The sequence below is a fragment of the Eptatretus burgeri genome, chromosome 9, assembly GCF_056783735.1.
Source record: "Eptatretus burgeri isolate ZD-2024b chromosome 9, Ebu_testis_v1, whole genome shotgun sequence".
NCBI classification, from domain to species: Eukaryota; Metazoa; Chordata; class Myxini; order Myxiniformes; family Myxinidae; genus Eptatretus; species Eptatretus burgeri.
This window is the reverse complement of record NC_140969.1, coordinates 88018783-88034158: the sequence shown is the minus strand read 5'-3', so window position 1 is coordinate 88034158 and position 15376 is coordinate 88018783. Positions and strand designations below refer to the sequence as shown.

Below are 15376 nucleotides of genomic sequence, written 5' to 3'. Positions count from 1 at the left end.
AAAACAAAGGAAAAGGTCACAGGGTCAATCACATACTGAGAGAAATTGGCCTTAATCCCTAATTAACACAGCACTGCCCCCATCACCCCCCCCTCCCATGTGGTGACATGTAACAAGCTGAGTTTCCCTACTTAAATTACATCGAGATGTCTCTTGCTCATCCATGGACAATACACTATACAACCCTACCTTTACTGTGAAGTTCCTCCATCTACCCCAGAAACATAACATCTTCCAAATAATCTTTATTCAGTAGAATATAATTATCTATTATTCTCTTTCGCTTATTATTGGAGAAGTAAATACTTATGGATTTTTTTTTAATGCTGTGAACAAACCTTGGTACATCACAGGTGATGAAGTTGGTGGTCAAGTTTCATCGGAATTGCGTGTCTTTTCTGAGAAGAAAGCAAATACCTCTTTGGAGTGGAAACTTCCCCATAAGCTCCCTCGGTAGACCCCTCAGATGCCGATTACTTTTTTAATGCCGTGAACAAACTTTGGTACATCATGAAAGTTGTGTTGAAGGTTGTGATAATTTCATCAGAATTGCATGTGTAGTTTCTGAAAAAGCAAATACCTATTTTAGGGGGGTATCCCCAATAGATCCACTTCAGGTCTGATTTTTTTTTGTTAATGCCATGAACAAACTTTGGTGATGAATGTTGTGGTGAAGTTCAATCAAAATCGTATGTGTAGTTTCAGAGTTGTATTTATGGACGGACAGACGATATGCATCCCCATAATCTCCCTGGAATAACGTTCCAGGTGAGCTAAAAAATGAAAATAAAACACCTATGCCCCATGGGGAGCACTTGACATGTGCTAAGTTTCAATTTTTTTCCCATGGAGCATTTTCGAAGATAGTGGTCCAAAGTTGTTTTTAGATCCTCGTGGAGGATCTCTAAGTCTTACTTACGTTGTTGTTCTTCTTCTTGTGGACTTTTTTGTTTCACAGCCTACAGTTTTCATCGAAACTTGGCATATATATGTAAAAATACCCTGCGCAGACAGTAACCATCTCCCATTTTGAAAATTCCTCCTATAAAAAAAAGTCATGACGTCAAAATATCTCCGCTAATGGAAATCGCCTAAAAATTTATCTCCGAAACTAGGCAAGCTTTTTGAATTCTGTTTGTGGGAATCGAACAGGGCATTAGCAGAGATGAATTACCGCACATATGATACATCACTATGACGTCATATCAATTTTTATGACGTCATTCCTATTTTTTATTTCACAACCCAGAGTTTTCATCGGATCTTCGTGAAACTTGCCATGTATATGCAGAAAGCCCACCCGCAGGCAGTAACCATCTCCGAATTTGGAAATTCTTCCTAGAAAAAAAGTTGTCATAATACCGCCGCGAATGGAAATCGCCTATACCATTATCTCCGAAACTAGGCAAGCTGGTTGAATTTTGTTTGTGGCAATCAAGCCGGTCATTAGCACAGATAATTTATCGCAAACCTGATACATCACAATGACGTCATATTATTCGTTTTTATGATGTCATCATTAAGAGGACGAGGATCTTAGCTCATTTGAGCTTGTTTTTTTTTCCAACACGGCTGCCACACCACATGACCTATGATGTCATAATTATCATTTAACTAAATTCTGCATAAGTAATCGCACCTATGGTGAACATTTCATGTCAATTGGACAAGCCTTTGCAAAGAAAATCCATTTAAATAAGAAAAAAAAACCCGAAAAAAATACCGGCAGAACGACAGAAAAATAAACCAATGTCACCCGCAGGGTGACCCATATCTTGCCAAAAGGTGACCACGTGTGACTTCTTTAAGGTCACACTGAGGTCAACAGAGCTGCTATCCACCAGGAGCGACTCCTTGAGGAATATCTGCCTACGAGAGATTCCGACGAGAATGGTTCTGCAGAGTAACCATGAAAAATATGCATTTGCCTCATAATGTCACCAAATTACATCATAATGTCTCAAGCTTGACATATCTAGAAAGCACTCATTGAGGTGTTCAATTTGAGGTACTACACGATATGGTTCCTAAAACTTGAAAATTTGACCTTGGGGTCAAATATGTTTGACCTTAGGCGTTAACCATGAAGGTCAAGGCCAATCGACACCAAAAATTAATCAGCTGAGCGCCAGACCATGAACTATATCCCCATGAAGTTTGAAGACGATCCGATCAAAATTACTCAAAAAAATAAGGGTTTCGTCGACTCCCCTGATTTGCGACAAATTGACCTTGACCTTCAAAATTTTATGCGCTGAAAGGGACCTCTATTGGCCTGATATGCAAAGTTACAAAAATTTCCAATGATACCTGTGCTCCGCAGAGTGATTTATACATGATTACAGACAAAAAAATAAAATAAAATAAAAAAAACATATGAAGGTCAAGGCTAATCGCCACCAAAAATTAATCAGCTGTGTGCCAGACCATGAACTATATTCCCATGAAGTTTGAAGACGATCCGATCAAAATTACTCAAAAAAAAGGGTTTCGTCGACTCCCCTGATTTGCGACAGTGACCTTGACCTTTGACCTTCAAAATTTTATGCGCTGAAAGGGACCTCAAAAGGCTTCTGATATGCGAAGTTACAAAAATTTCCAATGATAACTGTGCTCTGCAGAATTTTTTTATACGTGATTACAGACAAACAAACAAACAAACAAACAAAAATAAAAAAAAATACAAGCTGACTAACATATCTTGCAAAAACTTCGTTTTGGCAAGATAAAAATAAAAAACATGCAAGCTGACTAACATATCTTGCAAAAACTTCGTTTTGGCAAGACAAAAACAATGTTACCCCACCTGAAAGGCATAGTAGCCTAACTGGAACAACAGGTGGTTGAGCACATTCCTCCACCAGGCTGAACAGTTCACGTTTTGTATCCCACAGATAGGCCGTATCTCAATCTGGACCTGATCAAGAATCAAACCAGCTTATCACCTAACCAACTCATCCACATCTTTTTGAAATATCATGATGTTTATCATTTTTGGCCCCATCTCTCACTGGTGAAGAAATACTTGAAAAATAAACATTCTCAAATCGGGATCTTCACCAAAATGGAATCAATTCTTCCTGGTCACAAACCTGACATGTCCACCAAGTTTCATCCAAATCCGTTCATAACTTTTTGAGATATTGTGATAATTCCTTTTCATGTGCTGGTTATGATGATGGAGTTTTAACCAGAACAAAAGAAATACTCACACACTTTAAACACAATATGTTGTAAATTAAAATATCCGTTGTCTCTCCCACGGTTAGTGAAGAAGAAGGGTCTCTTGGCGTTGACGATGGTAATCAGAAGAGTAGAATTGTTCGTTTTCATCGTGGTTGCTTACCAAATGAAATCCACTTCGCTCAATTGTCTTGATGATGATGTAGAACAAAAGCCACTTGAATATTGACATGTTCAGTGACTCGGGAATAAGAAAATGCTTGCAAGGAAAAGCATGCGAGCTTCTAACGTGTGTTGATGACGAGCTACTGCAAAATGAACCCTCCAGTATCCTCTACAACTACTGGCTGCTCGTGTTCACACGTTTGCTTTTCCCCACAAATTAGTAAAATGTCAGTGTTCAATAAAAGAAAAATGAATGAGCTACGAGAGTGTGATATTGGTTCACGAGTCAGTAAGTGACCACTATATTCGTTATGGGTGTGTGTCTGTCTGTCTGTCTGTCCCGAGCATAGCTCCATGGGTTTTGATCCGATCCTGATAAAATTTGGGTGGGAGGTTTATATCATGATCGAGTTGTGTTTTCCTGAGAATGGGCATGGTGCGCCCATTATGGGGAGAGCCATGCCCAAAAAAACATGTTTTTAGGGGGTAGCCGATTTAAAGTTACATCTTCTCCGAGGGGTTTGTCGAATCTGGCAGCGTTTCGGTATTTGGTTAGCCCAATGGCACCTGCATAGCCCCACGGAGCTCGATTTTTCATTTTCGGCCCAAGGTCAAGGTCACGAACTTAGACAATTTTGAATTTTGACATAAAAATCATACGACCACCCAAACTTTGAGAGCTAGGATGAAAATATTTTTTTTGCATAATCTTAAGATCATTCCCCACCTAAAGTCTTGAAACCATTTTGCTCTATCTCGAACACCTTGCCCGTGGCGCCTCCTTCAAGTTTGTTTTTACGCTGATTTCATCAAAGTAGGGATAATCCGAGGAGTGCGAAATGCCATATAGCCTATATGACGTCAAATTGTTCCTGGAATGTTCCAGAGGAAGTTTTGCACCAAAGGACATAATCCTTGACCTTTGAAGTTCACAAAGGTAAAATTTTCAAAGTTGTGGGAATCGAACCGGGTTTTCGACCTTCTTCGACGAACTAATTCCAATAAGCTATAGCACGTATCCTGTTTCCTTATTTTAATGTCCACAACATTGTTTTGTGACCTTTATAGGTTATGCAAAGGTCAAATTTTGAAAGTTGTTGAACGAAACCAGGTTTTCAACATTTTGCAGCTCAGAATCTGTCACTCGTACCACATCATGTTGATCATTTTTATAACTTGGTCAAACATTATCACATTGTCTCAACCTTGACTTTTGAAACAATCTACATCGTCAAATACCGCTCGTGAACCATTGCAGTCTCCAGACTGGTATTGTTTTAATCCCTATTACTCAATGGTGGAGAATCACTTTTAAAATTCTTGGATCTGGATTTTCACCAAAATCTAATCATTTCATCCTGGTCACACACCCAACCTGTCCACAAAATTGTCCGAATCAGCCCATAACGTTTTGAGATATATCGTGTTCACAGATAAACAATGCACAAAAGAGCAATGTGTGCCGATACAACACAAACTTTCAACAGCGGAGCCACCGTGCTGGTTCCAGCACCTCACATGGCTCGACTCGAGTTCAAACATCAGGGAACACGTGCACCACGTCCTTAAGGTAAATGTACCAATAAATCAGGCAAAAAAAAAGAAGCCCATCCCCTCATGGGCAATAGAGGACACTTGGTCTTAAACATGCACTTTAGCACACAAGTAAAATTATACTACCCTAACCCGAACACAAACAATGCCATGGGGCTGATTCTGTCTACCGTCCCCACCCATAACGTAACAATACATGCCGGTGAATGCATAATTAAGTATTTGACACTAAACATTACGTTGCGTTTCAAACAACCCATGTCATCTTTAAGAGTGACTGAACCACATTTCTTGGCGATCTTTAGCGCACACACTTTGTTGTTTGCAAAACCGGCCTTGGACGTTTTTTTCTGTGACGACATCGATTTGTCAACTCCCTTGCCATGGATTTTCAATTCCTGCAGCAATTTTCACGTCGGCTTTCCACTTGGAGTGTTCTTATCGCCATGTTTTGCATCCATGTCACACTCGTTATGTGCATTGTATTTGAAACTTTTGGTTTGGATGTTAAAATCCAGACAATGCAAGACGACTTTTGTGAGTATGAAATAGTTTTTTTTTTCTTTTTAAACTTTTATGCAAGTAAAGCTACAATAATATATATTTTTTTTAAACAGCAAGTAACGTTCTTCAAAAAAATAAAAAATAAAAAAAAATAAAAAAAAGTAATTTCGGTAAATGCGGTTTTCCACACTTAAGAGGACATTTCACATCCATGACAGGGATGGTCCCACCATTACAATTGTCTTGTGCCGCTGAAATTGTAGTACCAGCTCAAAACAACAAAGGATTAGCAATTCAAATGTTTATTTTAACAGATTTTTGAAGCATTCTGTTCCTAATCAAAAAGGCCAAAACCCATGTCATCATCTTCGGAATCTGAAGATTCTTCCTTCTTGGCCTCTTCTTTCTTCTCGACTGGAAAATAAAAAATAAAAATAAATGTAAGTTCAAGTGAACAACACAACCTCAAGAACAAGCACGACAAGATACACTGTAAGACGCATGCAATTATCGCTCAATAGACAAAGAGAATTAGACGTTCTTTCCTCTTCACATTTTGGAGCCAAAAACTCCTTATCACAAAGCCAGAGAAACATTACGTGACACTGGCTGTAAACTAAGTGGAAAAGCAAAGGTTCACTGGTACAGGACCCTTTCCTTCACCGTTGTGGAAACTTTTTCACGACTCTTCACACCACACAACCCATTCGGGTCTATCACCATATAGTGTACATCTCACATCATCTGTACACTCAAGTGGATAAAATTCTCAAAAAAGGTACACACAGTGTATATTAATCTATGCCAATGCTAATCATTCCACCCCCCCCCCCACCCCAACACAAGAATATTGGAAAGAGTGGTATTAAATAAAAGTGCAAGAACTCAAACTCTGTCATGGTTTTCCAATCCAGTACATTTAAAATGTCAGAGAAAGATTTATTTTTCAGTTTATTGATAAATTAATTTCCTTTACAAACTTTTCCAAAACACCATTTTATGCATTACATTATAGCTTCCAATCAATGGTTTGTCACAACTAACTTGAATCCCTGAAGGGAAGAGGGTGGAAAGCAAAGCTCTCAAAAATCATTGGGATCTCCCATGGCAAAGCTGTATCTCGGCCTGTTACTCTCACATCACAGATAGGTTGGTGAACTCTGGATTCTAACACCTCATTTTTGGTCTTGCATCCTCTGTCCTCTCAGGTTTCTGGAGGACACACGTGGTCTGCCAATAACTGTCTTCTTGTGAAAACTCCCAAAATCCAGGCTCATTTGTTTCTCTTCTCTCTCTCTCTCTCACCAGTGGAACCAACTTCCCCAGCTTGTTCACTCCCATTCTTCCTTCCAGGGCTTCAAGACAGCTGTTCACCACTACCTCAGGTCATCCCCCATCAATACTCATGATATATTCTACCCCAAATGCCACCATTCCCAAGCACTCCCTTTTTCCAGGTTATTGTGATCCCACCTCCCCCCCCCCCAACTCTTATTGTTTGTTTGTTCCTTTTCTGAATCATCGCCACTTCCCCCATCCTATTCTTGCTGAGTTTCATTCAGCTTGTTAATCCCATGCTTTGTTATACCCTTCCTCTTGATCTTACTATCACCTCTACTCTGTTATCGGTGGTTTTTTTGTCCCCCCCCCCCCCGTCCATTCTGCTCGAGCTTGTCCACGAGTCTCAATTGAGTTTACAATTATTTTTCTTCCAGTTTTAACATATGCAACTTCAATTAATAACGATTGTCAACAAGAGCAGCCAGGTCACTTAAACAGCGAGCTCGGCACGTCATCAACTTCGCTCTCATGTTAACTTGCAATCACAAATCCCCACACTTCCCACCTAAAACAAAATTGAACTAGAACGGGCACTCAAAGAGCGCATACCTTCGCCGCCACTACTTTTTTTGGTTTAGTATGAGTGTGGGGAACTGGTTTCATATCAATGGTCTTATGACACAAACCACATATCTATAATGTCATGACCCCCCCCCCCGACTTTCGGGAGCTACGGACTAAACAACAATCAACTCACGTCGTTTTGGCGAGTCTTCACTCGCAAGCTCGGTGAATACAATGTTTCAACAAGAGAAGGTAATCTCGTTTGATGCTGGTTTCATGCAAATTGAATAAGAATTGACTGAGTTATGCTGAAAACCGCATATTTTTCAAGGGCGTGACCCCCCCCCCCGACATTTTACCCCAACCAGTGACATGTGTTATGACGTCATTGTGTCACAAGATTGGGCATTAAATTCTGAACATTTTGGTGCTGGGTTCATGTAAAGCGGACACGAATTGACCGCGTTATGACAAAAACCGCATATTTTTCAAGGTCGTGACCCCCCTGACCTTTGACCCCTAACCGGTAACAAGAGTATGGGTGTCATTGTGTCATATTGCATATCACAAGATGAGGCGTTGAATTCTGAACATTTTGGCGTTAGTTGCATGCAAATTGAATAAAAATTGACCGTGTTATCGTAGAAAGACGATTTTGACCTTTTTGTGACCTTGACCTTTGACCCGAACGATCCCAAAATCTAATCGAATGCTTCCTGGCTAATAACCAATCATCCCACCAAATTTCATGCAATTCGGTTTAATATTTTTTGAGTTATACGAATCACAAGATTACAAATAAATAAATACACGCCGACCAAAACATAACCTTTCGCAGAATGCGAAGGTAAAGATGGTAAAAAAACATCCCACCAGAAATAACCCAATATATCAAATTTTGAGTTGTTACACGAGTCTCCCAATGTTGATTGGAAATAGTTTCATTAAAAAAAAATTTTTTTTAAAGTCCCCATAGTTGCATTTTTCAGTATTTGCCCTTTTGACCCTCTCCTAAGGGGGGGTGGGGCCAAAAATGACTGATCTTGCATCATCTTGCCATGCGGCGATCGTAACGACCAAGTTTGGTGAATTTCTGCCCAGCCGTTTAGGAGATTGTCCGTCCGTCATGCTGACAGACAGAGAGGCTGAGCCGATTACAATAATCCCCCGGTTTTTTTTTTTCTTTCCCTTCTTCAAAAAATAAACATATGGACAATAATACCTGCAGGTGCATCTTTCACGACCGTAGCAGCAGCCGGGGTGATCGCACCAGATGGTGCAGATGTGCCCACATTGCTGATCAGACTTCCGATATCAATGGTTTTCAGTGCCTAGAGAACAAAATGTGAGATGAAGGCAATAATGCATCGGTGTGGGTAAGCTGGCAAGAAAAAGAAAAACTGATGAAACTTTTCAAGCCAAGGTTCATGAACAGAGAAGCTAGTAAATCTTCACAACCTTCAGCATGTCATTTGATTCGGTCGACTGGAAATCCACCAAAAAGTTCATCAGAGAATATTTGTCTACAGCCACACCACCTTGTTACTCACAGCAATAAACGTGATCTTATTGACTTTTAGTTAATTATAAAATCCATTATTTGTCCTGTCTACCGCCTGACGCTCGCCTTCACAGAACTAGCAACGTTATGGACTTGTTTACACAAAAAAAAAATCCCAATTGGATCATCACTACTTCATTTGCATTCCATGACACAGGCAAAAACTAGGCCTTTCTTTAAGTGATACATAACCCCACAACCCCATGACCGACATCTCATAAGCATCTGTCCAAGTGGGGGAAATCAATTTCACTCATGCTTGAAAAACAGTTAAATGTTTAAAAAAACATCAATCCAGCTCCTTCAGTTTTTCCATTTATCTGAAGACATTTTCATTGTCGATTATAGTACCTCTATACACCACCATCAATTCATAAAACCTGACGTAGATAAGGAGAAATTAAATTGTGAGGTTCATCACGACAGTGAAGTTAAGACTCATCAGTGTGACTTCCTGCATACTTCAACTTTGGGACCACAGCTCAACACAAATCAAAGCAGCTGTGTTTTAGTTTAGCCATGGTTTCCATAATTTTATCTTCCTCTTCTATCATTTTTGAGTTGTAATTTACAAAGAGCGTGTTCGATCCCAAAACCTTCAGTCACACAATTGGAGAATCGCATCAAATTATAATGAGCTCTCCATTGGCTGACGTTGAATCGGTCGGCACAACTTCAGCTTCGTAACACCAAAAGCCTTGCTTAGACAATCAACTTTTGAGGCAACGATCTTGCCAAATTCCTGATATTGTTGCTCCTGGCATGATACTTAACTGTGAGGAAAGAATAAAGGGCAATCAAAGTTCAAAGCATTCATGCAGTGCAAAGTACAAAGGATGGGAAGATCACTGCCAGGCAAGTAAATAATGATGGTTTAATCAAGATGACACGAACCAATAAATCAATCGGTTTGGTATGAAGTTGCAGTGAGTGAATATATTTTATTAATTCGTATGCAGCCTGTGGCTGCTTCGCTGCATCATTTTCTGGAGGCACGGCTGTGCCGCTGATGCAATACTCCGTTACCAGTGAATGGGTACTCATTTTGCTGACCTTGGAAGGATGACAGGCTGAGTCAACCCACCTGGTGTGAATTAAACACGAAAGATTGAATGGATAAGATAGCTTGTTACCTCCACCACCAAAGGTGGAAGGTCATGTTTTCACCCCTATCTGTCTGCCTGTGTGCAGGATATCTCAAAAAGTTGTGGATGGATCTGGATGAAATTTGGAGAGTTGGTTGGGTGTTTGACAAGGACGAACCAATTAGATTTTGGGGAAGATCCAAATCTGGATACAATAATTTTTAAGCAATTCACCACCAGAGAGATGGGGCCAAAAACAAAATATAACATCTCAAAGTTGTGGACAGATTCGGATGAAACTTAGGTTGCGCGTGACAAGGATGAATCGATTCGATTTTGGTGAAGATCCAAATCCAGATACGAGAATTCTTAAATTCTTAAAGTGATTCTTCACCATTGAGAGATCAATAAACCGATGTTTGGTACGACAGAACTTCAATATGGATACAAACAAACACGACATAATAGTGACCGAAGCTTTTCGTGCTGCACTATTCAGGGTAAGATTGCAGCAAGTGAAGGAAGAAGTGAAGGCGCGTACTTATATACACAAGTCTCTATAAGGTAGACACTGATCGGATTAACCGTGACGGCATTAAGGTTGAACCAAACGCCCATTGGTCGGCTCATCATCTTCACCTCGAGCTCCCATTGGCTGGAGCAGAGTTCGTCGATGATTGACGTTTGCAACCGCATCCTGGAGAGAGGGGGGATAGCTTTCTCCAAAGGTCCATTCACCATTTGTTACCGTACTTCCCTTGATCTTTCCATGCTCAAAGAGACAGAGACCATACAAATTCCTTTTGACGACATAGTATTGGATCGGTGGTAAGTATGATGGTTACTTCCAACATACGTAAATGAAACGAGCTCCGACCTTGGCTCAATATCCTGAACATATCTGCATTGCACTGATAGGTTATCCTGAGCATATAGTTAAGAGATACATGCACAAGTTTCTAAACATGACAAAAGATCGGAAGATTGGTCCGGACAAATGTCCAATCCAGATCAGGATGCCCTGGAAAGGGCAATCATCACGAAGGTTTGAAGTACAAATCAAACATATTGTATCCAACACGTTTCTGGCTGTGCAACCCCGAGTAATCTTTACCTCTCACCGTTTGCTGACGCCAGTAAACAAGGATGTGCTCCCCACCTCACAAACCAGCAATGTTATTTATGAGTTTAAGTGCCGACGTGAAGCTCGGTACGTGGGCCGCACAACACTAAGATTGGCTGATCGGATCAAACAACACGTCCCCTTGGTGATTCGAAGAAAGATTGTGAGGGTTAGAACACAACCAGTGCGAGCATGTAGAAATATCCAGCAATCACCGGCCACTGTACCTGCTTCATCTGCCATTGCACAGCACCTGGTTGCCAACCCTATCTGTGCTGACATGTTCAGGATATTGAGCCGAGGTCGGAGCTCGTTTCATTTACGTATGTTGGAAGTAACCTTCATCCTTACCACCGATCCAATACTATGTCGTCAAAAGGAATTTGTACGGTCTCTGTCTCTTTGAGCATGGAAAGATCAAGGGAAGTACGGTAACAAATGGTGAATGGACCTTAGGGGAAACCCATCCCCCCTCTCTCCAGGATGCGGTTGCAAACGTCAATCATAGACGAACTCTGCTCCAGCCAATGGGAGCTCGAGGTGAAGATAATGAGCCAACCAATGGGCATTTGGTTCAACCTTAATGACGTCACGGTTAATCCAATCAGTGTCTACCTTATAGAGACTTGCGTATATAAGCACGCGCCTTCACTTGCTGCGATCTTACCCTGAAGAGTGCAGCACGAAAAGCTTCGGTCACTATTATGTTGTGTTTGTTTTTATCCATATTGAGAGATCAGGCCAAAAACAATATATAGTATGATATTTGAAAAATGTATTGGGCTGGATATGTTCTTGTGGATCAAGCATTGTGTGGCGGCGGTATGTGCTCTACCGAGTGCCATTCTAGTTCAACATATTTTGTCACACCAGTCAACTCCAAGCAATCCATGCCATAAATGAGAAGGGCACTCGGTAGAGCGCATACCTCTGCCAAGCAATGCCAGATCCACAAGAACATATCCAGCCCAATACATTTTTCAAATATCAAGCCATATATCGTTTTTGGCCCGACATCTCAATGGTAAAGAATCAGTTAAAAAATTAAATAACTCTCGTATCTGGATCTTCACCAAAATCGAATCAGTTTGTCCTTGCCACACACCCAAGCTGTCCACAAAATTTCATCCAAATCTGTCCACAACTTTGAGATATTCTGCACACAGACAGAAAGGGGTGAAAACACAAAACTTCCTTCACCATCGGCAGCAGAGGCAAAAATAAATAAATAGTAAAAAAAAAATAAGTTCAGCGAAACATTGCAGGTCTGTGATCAAATATTTCCCTTTACAACACGTCATTTATAAAAACTCAACATATTGAAACTGGACTATATTGAAGCATTTTGGAGCTGGCCAACAAACAAACCTCGTTTAAAACCCCCTTTGCAAGTGAATACGCGGTGGGTTGTGATGATGAAAGATGATATGATGCATCACAAGTGCACAGTCCCTCAGATGGACGTTAAACTGGACGTCCCATCTACGAGCATTAAATCGGTGGACATTAAAGATCCCTCGGTGTCCTTCCCGAAGAGGCAAGGTATCACCAGCGCCACGAACATAGACAAATTTCTGCCCCAATCGGATCCAACGTCAGATCGAGGCAGCCGGGTCAAGAAAGACCTGAACCAATCCAAACTGCAAATCGGCCTCACATGCGAGGGATGCACTTGGGATGTTGTTGTCGTCGTGGTAGTAGTAGTCGTTGATCCAGGAGTGTACAAAATTGTACATCTCATATCTGTAGGGGACTTGCAGTATTATGTTACAGCAGCGAGGACAAAATATAAATCACAACATATTCGTAACTACACGAGATACTAAATAATGACAAAATTAGACTTCAACATCCATAATTAACGTGAAAGCCATTGGTACTGACAATGCCTTAGCGCCCGTCAGGTACACACACCTTTGTAAAAAGCCCCGGCCAAAAAGATTCAATAGATACACCAGCAGCCTTGGACAGAGCAAGAATCTTCTCTTCCTACAGTGTGGATGAAAAAAGATAAAAAGTTTTTAAAAAAATAATTTAAAAGTACAGTATGTCACACGTCACAGGAAAAACAACAACACACTAATTAAATAAATAAATACTTCCTGCCCTTATGCAAACCAACAATGGTACAGTGAAATTACTCTGCCGGCGCCTCGTTACACTACAGTACAGTACACGCGCTACAGTGTCACGACTACTCTGCCGTCGCCTTGTTACACTACAGTACAGTACACGCGGTACAGTGTCACGACTACTCTGCCGTCGCCTTGTTACACTACAGTACAGTACACGCGGTACAGTGTCACGACTACTCTGCCGTCGCCTTGTTACACTACAGTACAGTACACGCGGTACAGTGTCACGACTACTCTGCCGTCGCCTTGTTACACTACAGTACAGTACACGCGGTACAGTGTCACGACTACTCTGCCGTCGCCTTGTTACACTACAGTACAGTACATGCGGTACAGTGTCACGACTACTCTGCCGTCGCCTTGTTACACTACAGTACAGTACACGCGGTACAGTGTCACGACTACTCTGCCGTCGCCTTGTTACACTACTGTACAGTACACGCGGTACAGTGTCATGACTACTCTGCCGTCGCCTTGTTACACTACTGTACAGTACACGCGGTACAGTGAAATTACTCTGCCGTCGCCCAGCTACACTACAGTACAGTACACGAGGTACAGTGCACAGGTACGGTACAGTCGCCACCACAGTACACGTGGTACAGTGTCATGACCACTCTGCAGTCGCCTAGCTACACTACAGTACACGGGGTACAGTGTCATGACTACTCTGCCGTCGCCTAGCTACACTACAGTACACGGGGTACAGTGTCATGACTACTCTGCCGTCGCCGAGCTACACTACAGTACAGTACATGGGGTACAGTGTCATGACTACTCTGCCGTCGCCGAGCTACAGTACAGTACACGGGGTACAGTGTCATGACTACTCTGCCGTCGCCGAGCTACACTACAGTACAGTACACGCGGTACAGTGTCATGACTACTCTGCCGTCGCCGAGCTACACTACAGTACAGTACACGGGGTACAGTGTCATGACTACTCTGCCGTCGCCGAGCTACACGACAGTACAGTACAGTGAAATTACTCTGCCGTCGTCTAGCGACACTACAATTTAGTAGACGGGGTACAGTACACAGGTACGGTACCGTCGCCACCACAGTACACGCGGTACAGCGTCATGACTACTGTGCCGGATGCTATCCCAGCCTGTACACACGTACAGTATGATAACCGAGGATCCCGAGTAGTTTTCCAAATGAATGACCACGCAGGACAAGGAACTACGAACTACCGGGAAGTTCGTCAATGGTCGCGGCGTACACACGAGGCAGAAGAGGTGCAAGCGATGGGAGTTATATTAGACGTGGCATTTATAAAACGGAGAGAGAGACAGAGACAGAGAGAGAGAACGAGAGATTGAAGCCATTGTCCACACGCCGCCTCACCGTAATCGCCAGTTGATCATCGTAAAGGATGAGCGAGCTGTAAATGCACGCAAGTTCGGACACCGAAGCCATGGTAATGATGATTGAGAGCGACTTGAGGAACAGATGGTGCGCAGAAAACACCGGATTGCGGGCGATGGCCGACGAGACGAACTCAACTTCAACCTGACGAGGCCTCGGCTTCGAAAAAGAAAGAAAAAGAAAGAAAGAGCGCCTCTACTACGCATGCGCAAATAACCAGGCGACGAGGATTGGGCGATGTTGGTCACGTGCTTTTACGAGTGAATCAGATAGGACTGTACAAGAAAAAGTAGAAGTCAGGAGAAGAGTTGGACCTTCACGTCCTCACTTTCTTCGTCTTCTTCTTCTTTACGGTTTAATCTATAATGGCTTCAGAACCATGAGGCTCTATATACACCACGTGTATGAACATTTCAGCCGGATGCCTGCACTTTATCAACACTCCATTGAATTACCCTCGCCGAAGGAAAGGGTATTGCATCTGGGTTCGTCTGTCTGTCTGTTGGGTAGTCGATCTAGTCGAAAAAATAATTTTTTTCAAAAAAATTTTTTTTTTAATTTGTTCCACCCTTATTATCACTTTTTCCGTCGATATGTTTGTCTGTTGGGTAGTCAATCTAGTCTACCCTTATTATCAGTATTTCCGTCGATGTTTGTCTGTCTGTCTGTTGGGTAGTCGATGTACTCGAAAAAAAAAACATTTTGAGATTTGTTCTCCCCTTATTATCAGAATTTAAAATGGCGACTTCAGTTAATATAATACAATGGCGATTTCGATGAAACTTGGTTGGTAGGTTCATACCATGACAAAGTTGTGTGCAAATGAGAACCGTTGCTATGCACACCTCCG

General features: G+C 41.8%; 1 protein-coding gene across 1 annotated transcript; it reads right to left on the bottom strand.

Moving 5' to 3' along the window:
* Positions 1 to 5692: 5692 nt before the first annotated feature.
* Positions 5693 to 14780, bottom strand: LOC147020560 (large ribosomal subunit protein P1-like). The gene is made up of 4 exons (XM_085896002.1): positions 14506 to 14780; positions 12935 to 13009; positions 8474 to 8582; positions 5693 to 5820 (listed from the first exon to the last, which is right to left on the bottom strand). Exons 1-4 carry the CDS (start codon positions 14575 to 14577, stop codon positions 5741 to 5743), a joined length of 336 nt encoding a protein of 111 aa, XP_085752128.1. The 5' UTR covers positions 14578 to 14780; the 3' UTR covers positions 5693 to 5740.
* Positions 14781 to 15376: the final 596 nt, after the last annotated feature.

Bases quoted from the DNA above. Each gene is read 5' to 3' on its own strand.
- LOC147020560 (XM_085896002.1), bottom strand. From the start codon at position 14,577: ATGGCTTCGGTGTCCGAACTTGCGTGCATTTACAGCTCGCTCATCCTT. The intron at 8,583-12,934 runs GTGTGTGTACCT...TTTGTTCTCTAG, and splicing joins GGCCGGGGCTTTTTACAAAG to GCACTGAAAACCATTGATAT. The intron at 5,821-8,473 runs GTATTATTGTCC...TTTATTTTCCAG, and splicing joins CGTGAAAGATGCACCTGCAG to TCGAGAAGAAAGAAGAGGCC.